Genomic DNA, 17956 nt, shown 5'->3' on the forward strand with positions numbered 1-17956 from the left:
GGAATATCAGCATTAACAGTTTAGTGATAACACAAGAAACATATACCTTACTGCCACAGAGACACATGTAAGGCTGGAGGCAGATGTGAGATTTAGGCACTCTAAAGTTTCTAGAACCCTAACGCGGACAGAGAAGCAGTCTGATTAGTAAAGACCATGGTCAAGATGCAGTAATTAAAATCAAATCACAGAAAGCATCCAACACTTATTTAAAATAATACAATGCCATCTCTCATGTAATTGCAACATTCTTTCCCATCTGCTAAAGAACAATCACAGAAGAATTGGTATTTCATTTTTCTAAGAAAAAAAGATGTAATAGAACAAAAGAGTAAGTTTATTACTTAGAAAGAAGGTCTCTCACTGCTCTCCTCTCTTTTTTTTATTTAAGAACACAAATAACTGGCAGACTATAGCACGACTTGTCTCCCTGCATGTTGAGTATTATAATTTTTCACTACTTCGTTCTGCCACATGCAAACTTGCTGCAGTTGGAGACTACCCTTCCTGGTAGCCCAGGACATTGATAAGTTGGAACAAAATAGCAGAAACAGGAAGAAGCACCAGTCACTTCACCAGCCTGGAAATCACTTGACTGAGGAAAGTATCACAGAAGACCAACAAGATTTTGGCTGTTAAGCCATACGAGAAAGCACTGCATTCTGAAACAATCCGTTCGGAAGCCCACCACTCAGAGATGCCTTCTCATTTCTGTCTGCCTTCCAGCTCCGATGGAAGGTGGCTCCCCTTTCGCTACTTTGCAAGAAAGCATTTCTTTATTTTAAAGCTAAAGACTGTCACTGCTGTATATTTCCAAACTTGACACAGAAGTCATGAATGTCAAAATCCAACAATCAGAAGCTACCACCATCCATACATATCTGAGTTCAGTGTTACTGTAGAGATGCTAACTTTTGCACCTTCATATGCCTATAAAATGGGGCACAGCTATAGCTGCTACAGAAACCACAACTTTGAACAGACTGCAGTATATGTAAAATCCTCAGCATATTTTTAAGCACTTACTGCACCTTTTTCACACAAGGAATTATGAAACAACCAAGCAGAAGGGTGCTGGTTTGCAATTCTTTAGGAGCTATATGCTTGCTTTTGTAACTACTTCAGATAGACGAATTATTTTATACTCTAATTTGGTACCAAATATGAACATTAATGGCTTAGTGTTTGCAAATTCTCAAATACACTTCATGTCAATGGGAAACTGAGACCAAGCTGTGCATGCTAGCAATGGCTAGCAGACCCAATAACGACAACCAAAATACCTTGAAGGCAGGGATATGAGAGGGATAAAGTGAGTGGCATTTGCAAGAAACTGAACCTCAGAAAGTGTATGTACTGCCCAAACGTGTGCAAAGTTCGTGAGGATAACTGTGCTGTCTGCAAGAACTAAGAAAGTCTCAACAACTCCACAAAGGCAAAATGGCCATGGGAATGTCTTGGCAATATTAGAATTTCCTATGGTGAGTAAACAGTGAGTGGCTTGAACAATGACCATAGGAATGAAGCAGCCACCTCAGACAATTTTATTACTATGTCATGATTTAACTTTGCAGGGAGAATTTCAGAATTCAACAATTCTGAAAAGGAAAGTTACAAACTCATCTATGATTCTGCCACAGCTACTTACACCTTAGCTACAAAGGTCTCCTCTTATTTCTGATGAATGGAAGTCATTGGGCAGCAAAAAGACTGTATGTATAATGTGCTCCACCATTCCATCCACGCCAGTTCTTTAAGATGTGTGTAAATAAATATACTGGCAAGTTAAGTAACAAGCTTCTTTTGAGGTCATTCTGCAGACAGGCAGTTCCAAAAACTCCCCAAAGGTTCACTGTTTCAGATAAATTTAGGAATGAACTGTGCATAATTTTCATACAAACGGATTGTCTGGAATTAATAATGTAATGTTCTCATTTTCTCAGTGAGGCACGTATATTAAAAATATCTCTCTTGTCAAATTCCAAAGTGGTTCAATTTCCCTGAATGTAAAAAAGTTTAACATGTAAGACTGAAAATTTAAATGTAATCATTTACCAAAACAAGCATTTCACATATTTAGAACATTCATGAGAACACATGCAAAAACATAGTATTTTTCAAGTATTTAATATGCTGCTTATAAATTAATACTATGAAAACCCAGGTTTTTGCTAGATTGCTTCTGTGTTATTTGGTAGCATACATACCTTTCATCTCTTACTGATTTTTACACTGAAATAAATATTTCCCTGTCTGTATCACTGCAGAAACCAAACATTTTGAATTATTGTTTACAACGTGGTTTTAAGCCTGTATGAATAGTATTAACAGATGATCCTGTCTTACTGATTTCTCGAAAATGTAACAGTTGGAATATTGATATCTATTAAAAAGCAACTCCAAAAGCATCTTCCCTCTCATGAAACTAAAAGATTCCACAAAGAACTAAATTGTAGAATATATAAGAAACCTAACAGTGTTTTGACTGGAGTCAAATTAGCGGTCTACTTCTGTTTAATATCTTTAGCAATGATCTGGATGAGGAGATCAAGTGCACGCTCAGTAAGTTTGCAGATGACACCAAGTTGGGCAGGAGTGTTATCACAGAATCATTAAGGCTGGAAAAGACCTTTAGCATTATGAAGTCCAACCATCAACCTGATGCCACCATGCCCACTAAACCATGTCCCTAAGTGCCAAATCTACACATTTTTTGATTACTTCCAGTGATGGTGTCTCCACCACCTCCCTGGGCAGCTTGTTCCAACACTTGACCACTCTCACAGTAAAGAAATTTTTTCCTGATATCCAATCTTGTTGCTTTGTGATGCTAATATTTAGGAGAAGCTATAGCAGATATTTCACAGAATCACTAAGGTTGGAAAAGACCTTTAGCATCATCAAGTCTAACCATCAACCTACATCACCATGCCTACTAAACCATGTCCTGAAGTGCCATGTGCACACGTTTTTTGAACATTTCCAGTGATGGTGTCTCCACCACCTAGTGAAGAAATCTTTCGTAATATCCAATCTAAACCTCCCCTGGTGCTACATGAGGCCATTTCCTCTTGTCCTATCACTTAGTTACTTGGGAGAAGACTGACACCCATGTCGCTACAACCTCCTTTCAGGTAGTTGTAGAGAGACATAAGGTCTCCCCTGAGCCTCCTTTTCTCCAGACTAAACAACCCCTCTTCCCTCAGCTGCTCCTCATAAGACTTGTTTCCAGGCCTCTCACCAGCTTTGTTGCCATTCTTTGGACATGCTCGAGCACCTCAACGTCCTTCTTGTAGTGAGGGGCCCAAAACTGAAGACAGTATTTGTCGTGTGGCTTCACCAGTGCCAAGTCCAGGGGGATGATCACTTCCTTAGTGCTGCTGTTCACACTATTTCTGATACAGGCCAGGACACTGTTGGCCTTCTTGGCCACCTGGGCACACTGTGTTGATCTGCTTAAGGATAGGAAGGCTCTACAGAGGGATCTGGACAGGCTAGATCAATGGGCCAAGGCCAACTGTATGAGGTTCAACAAAATCAAGTGCCAGGTCTTGCACTTGGGTGCAACCCCATGCAACTCTAAAGGACTGGGGAGGAGTGGCTGGAGAGCTGCCTGGCAGAAAAGGACCTGGGGGTGCTGGTTGACAGCTAGCTGTATATGAGCCGGCAGTGTGCCCAGGTGGCCAAGAAGGCCAAGAGTGTCCTGGCCTGTATCAGAAATAGTGTGAACAGCAGGACTAAGGAAGTGATCATCCCCCTGGACTTGGCACTGGTGAAGCCACACGACAAATACTGTCTTCAGTTTTGGGCCCCTCACTACAAGAAGGACGTTGAGGTGCTCGAGCATGTCCAAAGAATGGCAACAAAGCTGGTGAGAGGCCTGGAAACAAGTCTTATGAGGAGCAGCTGAGGGAAGAGGGGTTGTTTAGACTGGGGAAAAGGAGGCTCAGGGGAGACCTTATGTCTCTCTACAACTACCTGAAAGGAGGTTGTAGCGACATGGGTGTCAGTCTTCTCCCAAGTAACTAAGTGATAGGACAAGAGGAAATGGCCTCATGTAGCACCAGGGGAGGTTTAGATTGGATATTACAAAAGATTTCTCCACTGAAAGCATTCTCAAGCATTGGAACAGGCTGCCCAGGGAGGTGGTGGAGTCACCAGCCCTGGAGGTATTTAAAAGGCATGTAGACACAGCACTTAGGGACATGGTTTACTGGTGGACATGGCAGTGTTAGGTTAACAGTTGGACTTGATGATCTTAAAGGTCTTTTCCAGCCTAAGCGATTCTATGATTTAAATATATATATGCATGCAGGCATACACAGAGTTGTATTTCAACATAATAGTTCACATATCTTGTATAGAGATCACAGATATTCTCAACTTCAGTGCACCAGGTCATGGATGAGGAAGCACCTCCTCCTTTCCCTCCTCATTTTAAAATATTTCTGTAGTATAAGAAAGATACTGCATCAGAGTTCTGAGTTCTAAATTATTTTAAGTATATTACTTTCCCTTCAACTTGTGCTGCCTACCATTAAAAATTGACAAGAAGTGGGGGAGTGTGTTTGACAGAAGGAAACATGTCTATAAGTCTTTCCAGGGAGCAGGTAAAAATCAGATTAAAGTTATAGAGGCCTGTCTGACTATTTTGAGAAATTTATAGCTTCAACCATCACAGAATTACCTTGAAACAACTAACTTTTAATCAACATCGCTTTTCTGGAGAACACATTCATAGCTAGGAAGTATTAGATGTGGCAGAAGCCATTGCAACAGCAGCGCAGGGAAGGCAGAGGTTCCACACTCAGTCAGAGAAGGTAACGAGGAAAGTCAGTAGATGCTGTTCTTCATTGTTCCTTCTAGCTGTGGTCCCCAAACTTCTCTTCTTACAATTTACGACAATATGACAGATAACATCCAACTGCTGTCTGCGATACTGTGCAGTAGCAGATGCTGCTTCTGATCTCAGATTAGGAAGTCTTGTTTAAATTTGATAGCAGAAACAAAAGCTATTTACGAGGATATATTTAGTAAGTGAAGTGTTTCAGTGAAGTTTACCTTTACAGTGCTTTTCTGTATATATTTTATTAACGCCTGACATTACAATTTCCAGTTTAGTGCTGCCTTTTATTATGAAAGCTTTCATATATACCATTAATCCTTGGTATATTTATCTGTACCAACAGTGAGAATGACCAGCAGAAGAGCTTCAAAGAGACAGCAAGAAAAGGAAACAGCAAGAAAGACGATCTGCTCTGCATTGTTTCTGAAACTCATTTTCTATGGGGGAAACTATTTACAAAAACTTTGTTACTAGGCTGCCACTTATTGTCATATATACAATCATTTATGACAGCCATACCAAGACTTGCAATAGAGGAGGAGTACACATCATTATTTATTACACCAAATTACTAGAAAGGCAGAACTGAGAGAAATAGTTCAATACTTTAAGCAACATCTGGGGGAAAGATACAAACAAGGTTTGTCTGTCTGAAATTACTGTGGAATTATTTACTGTATTAGTAAATTAGTAAAAATTTTATTTAATGCTAAATCCTTTACAGAAGTGAAAAAACATTTTCCAATTGGGAGGCTATTTCTGTATAATACTACTTAAAATAAAATGTGGAAAGCCAGAAAGCTAACAATGCTATATGCATTGTTATGCATGCTAAAATGGATGCAAACATTTTGATTTTGGGTAGATACATTGCTTACCTAAGTGATGATACATACTTTATGATACATGATATTTACGTACTTACAGATGTACTTTTATTATTTCTTAAATGCAGCTTTTGAACTTGTGACCTACCATGACTGCTTTGGTACCTAGTGGACAGTACTGACAAAAGTACATTTCTCAGATACGCAACTTTCAGCTACATTTCATACCATGATTAAGCTCTCAAAACTTCACAGAACTCCTTCAGAGAATATTTCCCACATACAAGCAGATACACAGCTTTCAGCATATCATACTTCATCTCCAACCATGCCAGATGAGTGCTCCAGACATCAATTTCAGTTAATGGTAACAACACAGTAAATCTCTTTTCTCTATGTCATACATTATAACTTACTACAACGGTTATTCCGGAATATGCAATTGTCTGTTTTATGAAGGGCACATCTAAACATGGTAAATGATGCAGAATATGTAAAATGCACTTTCCTTCTTTCTGATAATTCTGTAAGGTAATACAGTTTAAAAATACAATTTTTTTCTTTTTTTTCCATTTGCTGAACTGATGTTTAAGTGACATACCTTGACAAACAGCATAGTCCAAAATTGCCTGCGTAATATTCCAAGAAAAGATTCCCACTGATCATACATAGGTATCATACAGTTGTTTACAAGTATTTTAAAAAACTGTCTGTCTTTACATCAATCTGGCCTAAGTGGAGACATCTAACTTGTAACACAAAACCCCAAAATATCAAGCAGCACAGAGTACAAGGTTAACAGCAACAGGATGAAAATACAACACTGTCAATGAGTTAAGTGCTGAAAAACTTTGGTTTACATGCTGTGATTTTCAGACTGAGAAATGTATCCTATATTTCTCCTATTAAAAATTAACATTATAAAATTCCATATTATCGAGTTCAGCATCAATTTTAAGTCCCTACCTATTCAATAGGGTGCATTCTCAGTGTGGACAAGATCCAACTAATTGCAGTGATCATTTAAAAAGATGCTTCAGTTTTAGCCTACAGATACAGGCTGTGATTTCTTATAGCTTAGGAAGAGAGGAAAGGAATTTGGGGTTGCATAGCAAGAACACTAACACTATTGCTTGTGGAGAACGTAAGAATATTTAGCTTGTGCATGTACACTTCCCCACCTTTCTGTGTGCAGAGAATTGAACTAAAATCTACTCTGAATCAAAAGGCCAAAAGACACAAATGTTTATGTAGCTGGATCATGAAAAAGTCACTATCCAAACACTATCTTAATAATAAACCCCCTGAACAGCAACTTGAGGGAACCACATGAATCTCTTCAAAAAGGCTCAGAAGAAACACAAACATGATAATATAGGCATTATGGATATTATGCCTCCTCTGCTGCTACAAGATTTAAAGATACAATTTGCTTATCTTGAGAATTTTGCAATTTGTAAAGAAAAATAAAAAACAATTTCTTTTTAGAAAGTTATCTTGTCTAGCTGCAATTACCACTGGGTACGCCCAATCTCACAGGATTTATTTACCTTCTGATAAGGTCACTATTAAACACCCAAATGAGATAAAAAGAGTAGTGACCCGAAGGTTAATGCCATACCCAAAGCGAGCACTAAGGCTTACTCAAGAAAATACTTCGCAAGAGGCTGGGCTGCTTTGAAAGCAAGAATTATTCTAGCATGAATTGTGATCCATTAAAATTACTTAATCTACTATCCTAAGCAATTCTGATCTGCCCTAATAAAAGCTACTACTGTTCTTCATTTGCAGAAATGAAGACGTGAGAGAATGAATCCTCATTAGAAACATGTCCACTCAATAAGAAGAATGAGCTATGCAATCATATCCATTTTAATATTGTTTGATATGACATACCAAAATGTTTGATCAGCAGTGCATTGCTGCAGCAACAAAGGGAAATGGGATTCTGGGCTGTATCCACAGGGGCATTACTATCTGCCATTGGGATGATCACATCTCTCTCTGCTCCATGCTTGTCAGGCTAAATCTGGAGTCTGTGCCCAGGTCTGGTCCCTACAATTCAAGACAGACATAGACAGACTGGAGAGGGTCCAAAGGAGGGCCATGAAGATGGTCAAAGTGCTGGAGAACCTGCCCTATGAGGAAAGACTGAAGGAGTTAGGTTTTTTTTTCCTGGAGGAGATGCGGCTTAGGGGAGAATCTCATCACAGTATGCCAGTACTTGATGGGCAGCTACAAAGAGGACAGAGGCTCTCTCCTCACAAGGAGCCACACAGAGAAGACAAGGGGCCATAGGTACAAGTTGCACCAGGAGAGGTTTCATCTTGCCATAAGAAAGAATTTTTTTTTACAGTGAGATCAATCATCAGAACAACTTCCCCACAGATGTGGTAGAGTCCCCATCACTGGAAGTTTTCAAGATGTGATCAGACAGGATGCTAGATAATCTCACTTAAGCTCCCCTTCCCACAGGTTGCACCAGATAGTCTTTCACGGATAGTCTTTCACGGATAGTCTTTCCAACCTGTGCTGTTCTATGATATATTGGGTTGAAGTGATCTTTCTTTTAATACTATCTGAAGTAGTCTATTGCAGGCATTAATTAAAAGACAACTCTTCAAATGAAATATGCAGGTCTGCTCTCATTAATACAGATCTCGTTTAGAGCTCAGTGGATTCCAAGTGCTACTAGCTTATTACACAGCCTTTGAATTTGTTATCTAAAAGACCTTTAAACACTCCCTCCTCTAAAATCATGTCTTTTTAACATACAAATTATAAACTCTGTCCTTTGTATATCTTGCTGAAGCACAGCTGCTGAACACCAATTATAATACTCTTTCTATTGCATATTACATCTCAAGTTAGCATATGTAATCCAAGTTCATTATCATATCATTAAACAGTTTTAGCAAGATTCTTTTCAAATCATGACTGAAAGGATACAGAAGCCTCGCAATCTCAAAACAACATATTGATTAAATTTTAGGTCTTAATTAGGTTGTTGGTCTGGTAAAGGAAAATAACGGAGAATCAGCTTTCCATCAAGTCCAAATTACTTTTTTTTTTTAAATATATTCATTCTACATTCATAATCTAACTTCTACTGTGTTAATTAAGACATGCTTGCCTGTGGTAGCAGATTACATGGAATGAGATATGGACCGCAGCACACACATAACCAGTACAAAAATAGTATTTTACAGCTACTTTACATCCAGAAGGAAAATAACAAGTGTTTTGAAGACAGTGTGAATTCTAAAACAGAGAGGAAGTTTATTGTTTTGTTGCAACATTATTCATACATTAAAACCAAAAATTAAAAAACAAAAAAACATTTTTCTACAAAGTCAAGGCTTTAGAAGAATTACATTTAAAAGACTTATCAGGCTCCTCTAATATCTTGTAGAAATTTAACCACCATTATATTGACATAAATTGAATACTCTTACTATCCACTTACAACTTAGAAAATTTGCCTAACACTGAACAATAAAAGGAAATAGTTACTGTAATATTTCATCTTTCAAGTTCCATTTTAAGATTCTATCCAATGGGAAAACACACTTACAGTAATACTAGATAAAAGAAACACAGATTTTATGAATATGGCCTTCAGAAACAAGCAGAGAAAAAGCATAAAAACACAACAGTATTGCCAGACAGTGCAAATTAAATGATTCGGGTCCAAAACAGTTTAATTACAAGACAAAAACACAGCTACCTGCCAGTCAGAAAACAAAATGTGTATTAGATACAAATGAAAGATGGTCACAGTGAGTACAGAATGCTGAAATGCCCAATGTATTAAGTTTTACAAGATACTAGTCAGCTGCCATCAGACAATTTACTGTTCTTTTAGCTACTATAGGGATTTTTGATACAAGGTATTTTACAGTTATACAATTCAGATGACCTCAGCGTTTTCATTTAAAAAGTACACTTGTACCATGAACATTGAAATACCAGAATCCACAAGCCCTTTGAAGATCACTTTGACAACTTCCCCTTCCCACAGGAGCTCATTACTGTCCTTAGCAAAGCACAAGTATTAGTAGACCCAGAATCCCTATGGCATTTTCCTTTATTTTCAAATTCATAGATTCTATTATATTGTTTTCAAATTCATTTAACTACCAGTAAGCACAGAGAAAATAAAGTATGTCTATTAAAATATAAAATGATGTATCTGTGTGTGATTGAAAAACACATAATTATGTATTGCTTACCAAGTCCTAAAAGGTCAATAGTGGGTTCTGATGATTTTTTTGGACTTGCTTTAGCTTCTGATTGCTGATCCTCTTTCTTCTGTGGCTTTAAAGGGGGGGAAAAAAACCAAACAAGAGTAACCTTTCTGAAAAAGATACAGTGTTTAAAAGATTCTCGTTAAAGATGCTGCTTCAGTAACAGAAGTAAAAGCCCTTTTCTATATTCGTTTCTCATAATGAAGATGATGTGTAATGAAGTAAGTTGCAGTTACGGTCATGAAGGACATGGCACATGGTTGTAAAAAATTATCCTCATACCTTCAACAGTAATTATGCAATTTTTATATACATCAAAGTTCCAGGATAGGTTAAAAATAGGCTGAAAGCTTAAACTGAACCACTGAATATCATGCACTAGGCAAAAAGCCGTCTGTAATTTCATTTATCAACTAATTTCAACATCCAAACTAAGCAGTTCTGCAGCATTAAAAGAAACTTGAAATTTTTAAAAGCGTAAATCTAAAATTAGAAGCAGACTAATAGCATTATTTAGCCTTCCTATACAAAGCATCTGCCGAACATGCAGGATTTATAGATGCTAAGCACTGATAGACTGTATTATGGTCTTTTCCTTTGTAAACCTGAAGACAAAACCCACCCACGAGCTCAGTGTTTGTAAAGAGCAGTGAGGAAACTCATGAGTATTCAAAGATGTCCTAAGCGAACAGAAGCCTATCATACTACTGACACTCCTCTTATGTGAGTAAACACCAATTGAAAACCTCCAGGAAAGGAGTGCAATGAACTGAACTCCATTTCTGAAGCTACAGGGAGGAGGTATCATAGAATCGTTTAGGTTGGAAAAGACCTTTAGGATCATCAAGTCCAACGGTTAACCTAGCACTGCCAAGTCCACCACTAAACCATGTCCCTAAGCACTGCATGTACACATCTTTTAAATACCTGCAGGAATGGTGACTCAACCACTTCCATGGACAGCCTGTTCCAATGCTTGATAACCCTTTCAATGAAGAAATTTTTCCTAATATCCAGTCTAAACCTCCCCTGGCCCAACTTGAGGCCATTCCCTCTTGTCCCATCATTTGTTACTTGAGAGAAGAGACTGACACCCATCTTGCTACAGCCTCCTCTCAGGTAGTTGTAGAGAGCGATAAGGTCTCCCCTCAGCCTCCTCTTCTCCAGGCTAAACAATCCCAGTTCCCTCAGATGACCCTCATAAGGCTTATGCCCGTAAGACTTATCTTCACACTCAAACTGATCTTGGAAATACTTGCTTCCTCTCACCAAAAATCCTTATGTTGACTTTACATACCTTATTCAAGACCAAAATTGTTTGGGAAACTGCCTGCTGAAAAAGTATTCCATGGATTCCCTGATTCTATATAGTATTACAATCTTCATCTTTAAGTATGTGATTTGAAGAATAACACACTTATTCTAAATGCTACTCAATATTGCAGAGAAAAAACCCTTGTATTTGGTATGAGAAAAAAGTATGGGTTTTGAAAGTAAATTTTTGCATATCAAGAATATTTTAAAAGTGACCATTCAAAATAAAGTTTTCTACAACTGACCATACCTCAGTAAATATGCCATAAAACTTAAATTATTATTATGAACATCAATCAGAATTAACAGCGAGTATTTCAGAACAGAATTTATCATAAAAATTTGAACGTTTGGTTCTCCTCCAACTCTGTTAGGAGCACCATGGGTCACAGAAGCTGTGAAAAGAAGCGTTTCTAACATGTTGCTTGATTTCATGAAACTAACTTTTTTTTTGTGTTGTAACCGCTTAACAATTCTGAATATAAACCAACTTTAATTTGAAAAGCAAAACTGTTAGAACTGTATTAAATGTGTAAAGTTTCATTACTCCAGATTTCATTTATGATAACTATGTAAAAACACAAGTTAGAAATAAATTAAAGCTTGACAGGGTTGGTTTAGAATGCAAACTTTTCAGAGAAACCAACACACTTTTGCATACATTAGTAAGAACTAAGCAGAGTTCAAAGAGCACTCATTTTTATTTAGTACTTCTTACTGTAGCAAATTAATCTCATTACTTAAACTAAAAATTTAAAAATATAGTAGGAATAATCTACTTAGGTCCTCTGCTTTGTCAAATGAATATTTTCAATAACTATTAAATGCATATTTCTGTTTCATCACTCTCTAAATAAGAAAAGCAATGGAGATACAAGGTATAAAAATATGGATTTCTAGAAAAATAAGATCCTTTAAGATATCCTTCTCCAGTATCATTACTATATTTCTTGATCAGCACTCTCATTTTGCTCCCTTGCCAGTACGTAAACTAGAAGGGTTTAAGGTTACCTCATAGCTAGTTACTTTAAGAAACAGTGCAAAATTATTTTCAAGCTTGTTAGTACAGCAAATATTTCTAGACATTAATACTGCATTCATTACTTTGATGATTTTCCCATTAAAGCACTATTCAGCTCCCTTACAGCTACACAGTTTTTACCAACACACTAATCTTCAGTCTGAAACATGAAAAAAGCTATTAGTCACCTAACAATTTGCCAATAATTTATCTGTAAAATAGTGGTCACACAAAGCAATATTCAGCAGCTATCTGGAACAAAAAAACCCTTCCTCTTACCCTTAATTTTACCTGCAATACTACGTCGTTCCCCTCATTGTCTCATCATAACAAACACCGTTGCTGGAATTTCCTATCCTCCTGTCTGAGATTTCAAACAATTTTAAAATTCATTATGCCTTCATTGGCCTTAAGTTGTGCCAGGGGAGGTTTAGATAGGATATTAGGAAAAATTTCTTTACTGAGAGAGTGATCAAACATTGGAAAAGGCTGCCCAGGGAGGTGGTGGAGTCACCATCACTGGAAGTATTCAAGAAACATGTAGACGTTGCACTTTGGGACCTGGTTTAGTGGGCATGGTGGTGTTGGGTTGATGGTTGGACTTGATGATCTTAAAGGCTTTTTCCAACCTTAATGATTCTGTGTGTGATTTCTGGTTAAGATGTTCCATGCCACATCTGAAGGCTTTTGTGCAAATTCAGAAAACGCTTGTTTAGTGCTTAAGGTCTGCTATGATTCAGAGATGGACAGGGACTTCTCTAAAGCATAAATTAAGGATGGCACTAACAGGATGAGTTAGAACGAGAAACTTGCATTCATGCATTTATTCTTAATTTAAGAATACCTAAATAACCCCCCCTTTACCATACTGTTTAAGATAGTCTTGTTCTTTCTTTGGCCCCATGGATCTTGACGTAACTAACTGTACTGTGGTCCACCTGAAGAAGGTATAATGAAGAGCAATGCCTTACTAAAGCTTTCTGAAGTAGAGATCATGCCATATTTCTGTGTCTGGAACAGAGGACCTCCAGAGGTCCCTTCAGGCTGTATAATTCTAGCATAATCAAGGTGTTGAAACTTTCAGAAAAGAACAAAAAGGGAAGTCACACTGGAGCCACTTTAAAGTTTTATTCCAAATCATGAAGAGAAATGTGATGTTTCATATTTCTTTTTAGTAGGTTTGCTCCAACAGAACTTATACATGACTAAGCTTTATGTAGAGTGGTCTTTTGAGATGTTAAAGCTAAATATTGCACACAGTGAGCACAGAAGTGTGCAACAAGCAATACTGCATAACAAGGCATTGACATTTCTTAATGTTTAATTTAGTATTTTGCTTTATCTAAAAATTACCACATTTTGTAGGGATGCAATATAGCATGACAAATGCTTGGGAATCTTGCTGCACTAAGATTCATCTCAATTTCTATTACTAGTCTGCTTGACTCCCACAGCAATTATTTTTAAGTATTGACACCAGTACTAGATAAACTATTCTTTGTCGAGTCCTTTGGAAAAGGATGCATAAAAATAGGAGACTAAACAGCATTAAATAAGCTACAAATAGTATTAAAAATCTGCTATTAAAAAGCCAAGTAGAAGGGAAGAGGTACACAATTTTGTGCATTTATTTTCAAGTGGAGCCTTCAAGGTTACTGCAGCTACTATTTTTTACAACATTCAAGGTTGGCTTAGCAACATACGTGGTTTTAAGTGAAGTACGTGGATTATAGCAATTCCTAGATAGATTTACTTCAGGTCATATATTAGCAGTTTCTCATTCAAAATAATGTTTACAGTACTAGTACAATGACAGTGTTTCAGAAAAATGTAAAGAGAAGAGCATCAAAACACCTTTGATATACAGGCCTTACATTTCCATTTTTCACAGTTGTCACCAATGGCCGCTAGTACCTATTGAAACCAAGCAATGTCCTCTGCCTTAAATTATTCTGAGATTATTGAAAACAGTTTATTTGCAAATATTGAATTAAACGGAGGCCAGACCAAGCTTCAGGTCAAGGGAGGTGATCCTTCCACTTTACTCAGCACTGATGAGGGCACACCTGGAGTGCTGCAACCCAGGTCTGGGCTCCCAAGCAGAAGAGACAATGGAACATACTGGAGCAAGTCCAGCAACAGGCCACAAAGACGATTAAGGGACTGGAGCATCTCTCATATGGGCTGACAGATCTGGTACTGTTCAGCCCAGAGAAAAAAGGCTCAGTGGGGTCGCATCAATGTATACAGATATATGACGGGAGGAAGTGCAGAAGCTGGAGCCAGGCTCTTTCCACTGGTGCAGTGACAGGACCAGAGGCAGCAGACAAACAAACACAGGAGGCTCCATGTAGACATCAGGAAACACCTTTTCATTGTGAGGGTGACTGAGCACTGGCACAGGTTGCCCAGAGATATTCAAAGGCTGCCTGGGATACAGGCCTGGGCAATTTGCACTAAGTGGCCCTGCTTAAGCAGGGAGTTGGACACAGTGACCTCCAGAATTCCCTTCCAACCTCAACTATTTTGCGATTCTGTGATTCCCTCAAATGATAGCTGACAATGCCCATGCACTCTATTTTATTCACTCTTGGCAGAGGTTTTTGCCAAGGCTGAAGGCCTTGCATACATTCAGGTACGCTAATTAATAATTTCTGAATTTTCCCAGTGGAAAGGGCTAAAAGAAATCGCTGGACTACTCTGACTTCTCAGGCGCCCATTCACCTTGGCTGCTGTGATGGCCGACACAGAGAAACACTGTTTCAGGATTGGTTTTGTAGCAACAAGCCCTTTCCTTTACGAGTAATCATTCCTTCTTACTGGATGTTGTCTCACCTGTATCTGCCATAGCCTATTCCCAAAGCTTTCTTAGAGACATTATTTTACGAGTGGCTCTTCAGATGGCTTCAGCAATTAAGTACAAGTATCATCTGCAGGAATATTTTGCAGTATTCATACTCCACACTTAAAAAAAGGCAACTGGGAAAAATAATGAAGTTCTACTGCAGGGAGCTACCAGTTGCTATGAGGATCCTGAGAGGCATGCCACACTTCTAGTACGGGAAGGTAAGTACTTAACAGGAGTCAAGAAAGAATGGACTAAGGTCAAGAGTAGCTTTTTCTTCTATTGTCTGATCAGAATTTCTATTTTTATTATTCTGAAAAGACGAAGTGATACATAGGAGACTAAGACAAATGCAACTCCTTCATAAAGTATCTGAATTATGACTTAATATTAGAAGGTAGACTAATTGTCAAATTATTAGATAATCACATTGATAACATTTTCTTAAGACCTGTATCAACTGTATTTTATTAAAGGTAAATAAGACAAATGTATGTGGCTGTGCACTAAAAACTGATAAAATTGATATCATGGAAACAATTCCCCCTAAGTTTCTGCTCTAATTCAATTCTCTATTTAGTATCCAGTGATGACTGACTCCCAATTTTGTACCCAAATCAAGCTATATCTAAATCCTGCCTGCTGTACAGCTATAATACAATAAAAACATACTGTGACAACACGGCACTAGAGCCTTATCCATAAGTAGCCCTCAGGTAACAAGATAAATCACCTTTCAGTATCTACAGAGCAGATATTTAAAAAATAGTTAGGAACTTCCCATAACTTTACATATAGCAAAACGAACAGTTGAGAAATTATGTCTACAGGTAAGAAGAGTCATCTCTATCCTATTTAAATAAAATGGTAATACAAAAATGAATATTTGGATCTTCACTTAATTTCTATACACTTCCAGTGGAAGCCAATTGGCTTGAAATTTGTGGACAGAACTGTGTATGCCTGTAATCTGCATATATCTCCACACTGCAACTTGGTCAACTTTAATGTTTTCTGCTCAGAAACCATCACAAACAAAATTAAAAAGCAGACAACTGTGGAAAAGATCAGGCCTCCATCTGTAATCTCTTACAATTTTAAAGAAAACAAGTGCATAAGCCTGCTTTAATAATTTTACATAGTGTAATTTTCTTAGATTCACACTGAGCTGATGCCTTCATTAGTGGAAGCTGCACCAGCCAGTCTGCTTGTAACTCAGAAATACTGGCTATGATTTAATAAATCTTGTTCATTTTCCTACCATTAGGAAACAGTAGAATTAATCACTTACCAGTCTTGTACATCTTCCTACCATTTCATCTCTAAGATTTGAGGTATTTTCCAGTTCATCAGGTTTTGGTAGAAAAATTACAAAAATTTGTACCAAAGTTTTGAGTTTTATTTTGCTCAAATCCTGACTACACCCTGACAAGAGCAAAAGAACATAATTGTAAAAAACTTTCCAATTTAACTAAAATGATAAAGTTTGCTATTCCATCATGAAAGAGTAACTTGTAATTCAACAACCTACATTTAATGTTCATTGCTGTTTCTCCTGTTATTCATTCTTTATTCATTTTGTGCAACAAAAGTTATCTGAGGTTTAATTTGAAAAATAGGGTAAGAACACTAGTTTAGACCAGAAAAAAAAAAAAATCGTCCCTATTAGGTCTCAATTTAAAAACCAAAGCTCAGTTTTATACAAATCAGTATCACCTTTTATTGAACCCTCATAATGCATTGCTCTCAATATACCACTAATAACACCATTCTAGTTCAATCTAATTTATGTGAAACACTTTTCTTGAGTTAGCTGAAACCAAATACAACAGCAAGTAACACTGTTCATTCCTCTATTCACACATCGAGTTCTAGGGTTGATTTTACAGATTTGTTTCTCTCTCTTATACGTTACTCTAAAGCAAATTTTCTAGTAAATAAGGACATTTCCTTGACAAGGACAAAAGAACTAAAATCTATTTTATACCATATATTCTGCAAACTAATTGCTTGTATGGGTCTGGCTGGGATGGAGTCAGCTTTCTTCACAGCAGCCAGTATGGTGCTATGTTTTTGATTTATGGCTAGAACAGCGTTGGTAACACCAGTGTTGTGGCAATGGCTGAGCAGTGATTGCACAGCATCAAGGCTTTTTCTTTTTCTGCCTGCTCTACACCCACAGTGAGTAGGCTGGGGCTGATTAAGAGTCTGGGAGGGGACATAGCCAGGACAGCTGACCTGAACTGACCAAAGACATATTCCATACAATATGACATTATGCCTTCTGAACTCATCCCATCTAAACATGCAATATTGACATAATAATTCTGATAACACACATATATATACACACATACAGACAGCACTACTCTGCCATTGGTGGTCCATTTTCTTCATAACCACCTTCTCTTCCCTTTCTCTAGAGTTCTATAGACTTTGCCAAGCAGTTACAAGGAGCATATTAGTCAAGAAAATCAACCAATTTACAGAACTTGCCCTAGAAATCATAGTGATTCCGAAGTTTTCTTCACCCATCAAAGCTTAGTGTAAACAAGCCTTGAAGCCCTGAGTTTAAGCATTATAGTTTTGCAGTAGACTCATCCAAAGGTAAAATTGCACTCCCTGCAACAAGCAGCTATGTTTTCTTGCATAGACTTAGACATCTCTGCAGGAGATGGGAGTGTGAAGAACATTAAGTAACACCTGAAGCATAAGTTGCATACTGTAGGAAGTCCAGTGTCTCAGTCAGGCATTTCATCAAATTTTTTTCAGCCAGCTATTTTGAGATAACCATTAAATGAGTAATTCATTCTGCCTCAGAGAAAAAAAATAATGAAAGCATTGACAAGTCAATCC

At 37.6% G+C, this 17956-nt stretch overlaps 1 protein-coding gene across 1 annotated transcript in view; it reads right to left on the reverse strand.

The window, feature by feature from the left end:
* Positions 1-17956, reverse strand: part of SMAP1 (small ArfGAP 1) — a gene marked incomplete at its 5' end in the record, with an annotated part of 72882 nt that overhangs the window by 17452 nt on the left and 37474 nt on the right. Inside the window, one exon of the mRNA XM_010285353.1 lies at positions 9906-9990. Coding sequence (XP_010283655.1) covers positions 9906-9990 — 85 coding nt within the window. The remainder of the gene's footprint in view (positions 1-9905; positions 9991-17956) is intronic.

The sequence above is a fragment of the Phaethon lepturus genome, unplaced genomic scaffold, assembly GCF_000687285.1.
Source record: "Phaethon lepturus isolate BGI_N335 unplaced genomic scaffold, ASM68728v1 scaffold5164, whole genome shotgun sequence".
Classification (NCBI taxonomy): Eukaryota; Metazoa; Chordata; class Aves; order Phaethontiformes; family Phaethontidae; genus Phaethon; species Phaethon lepturus.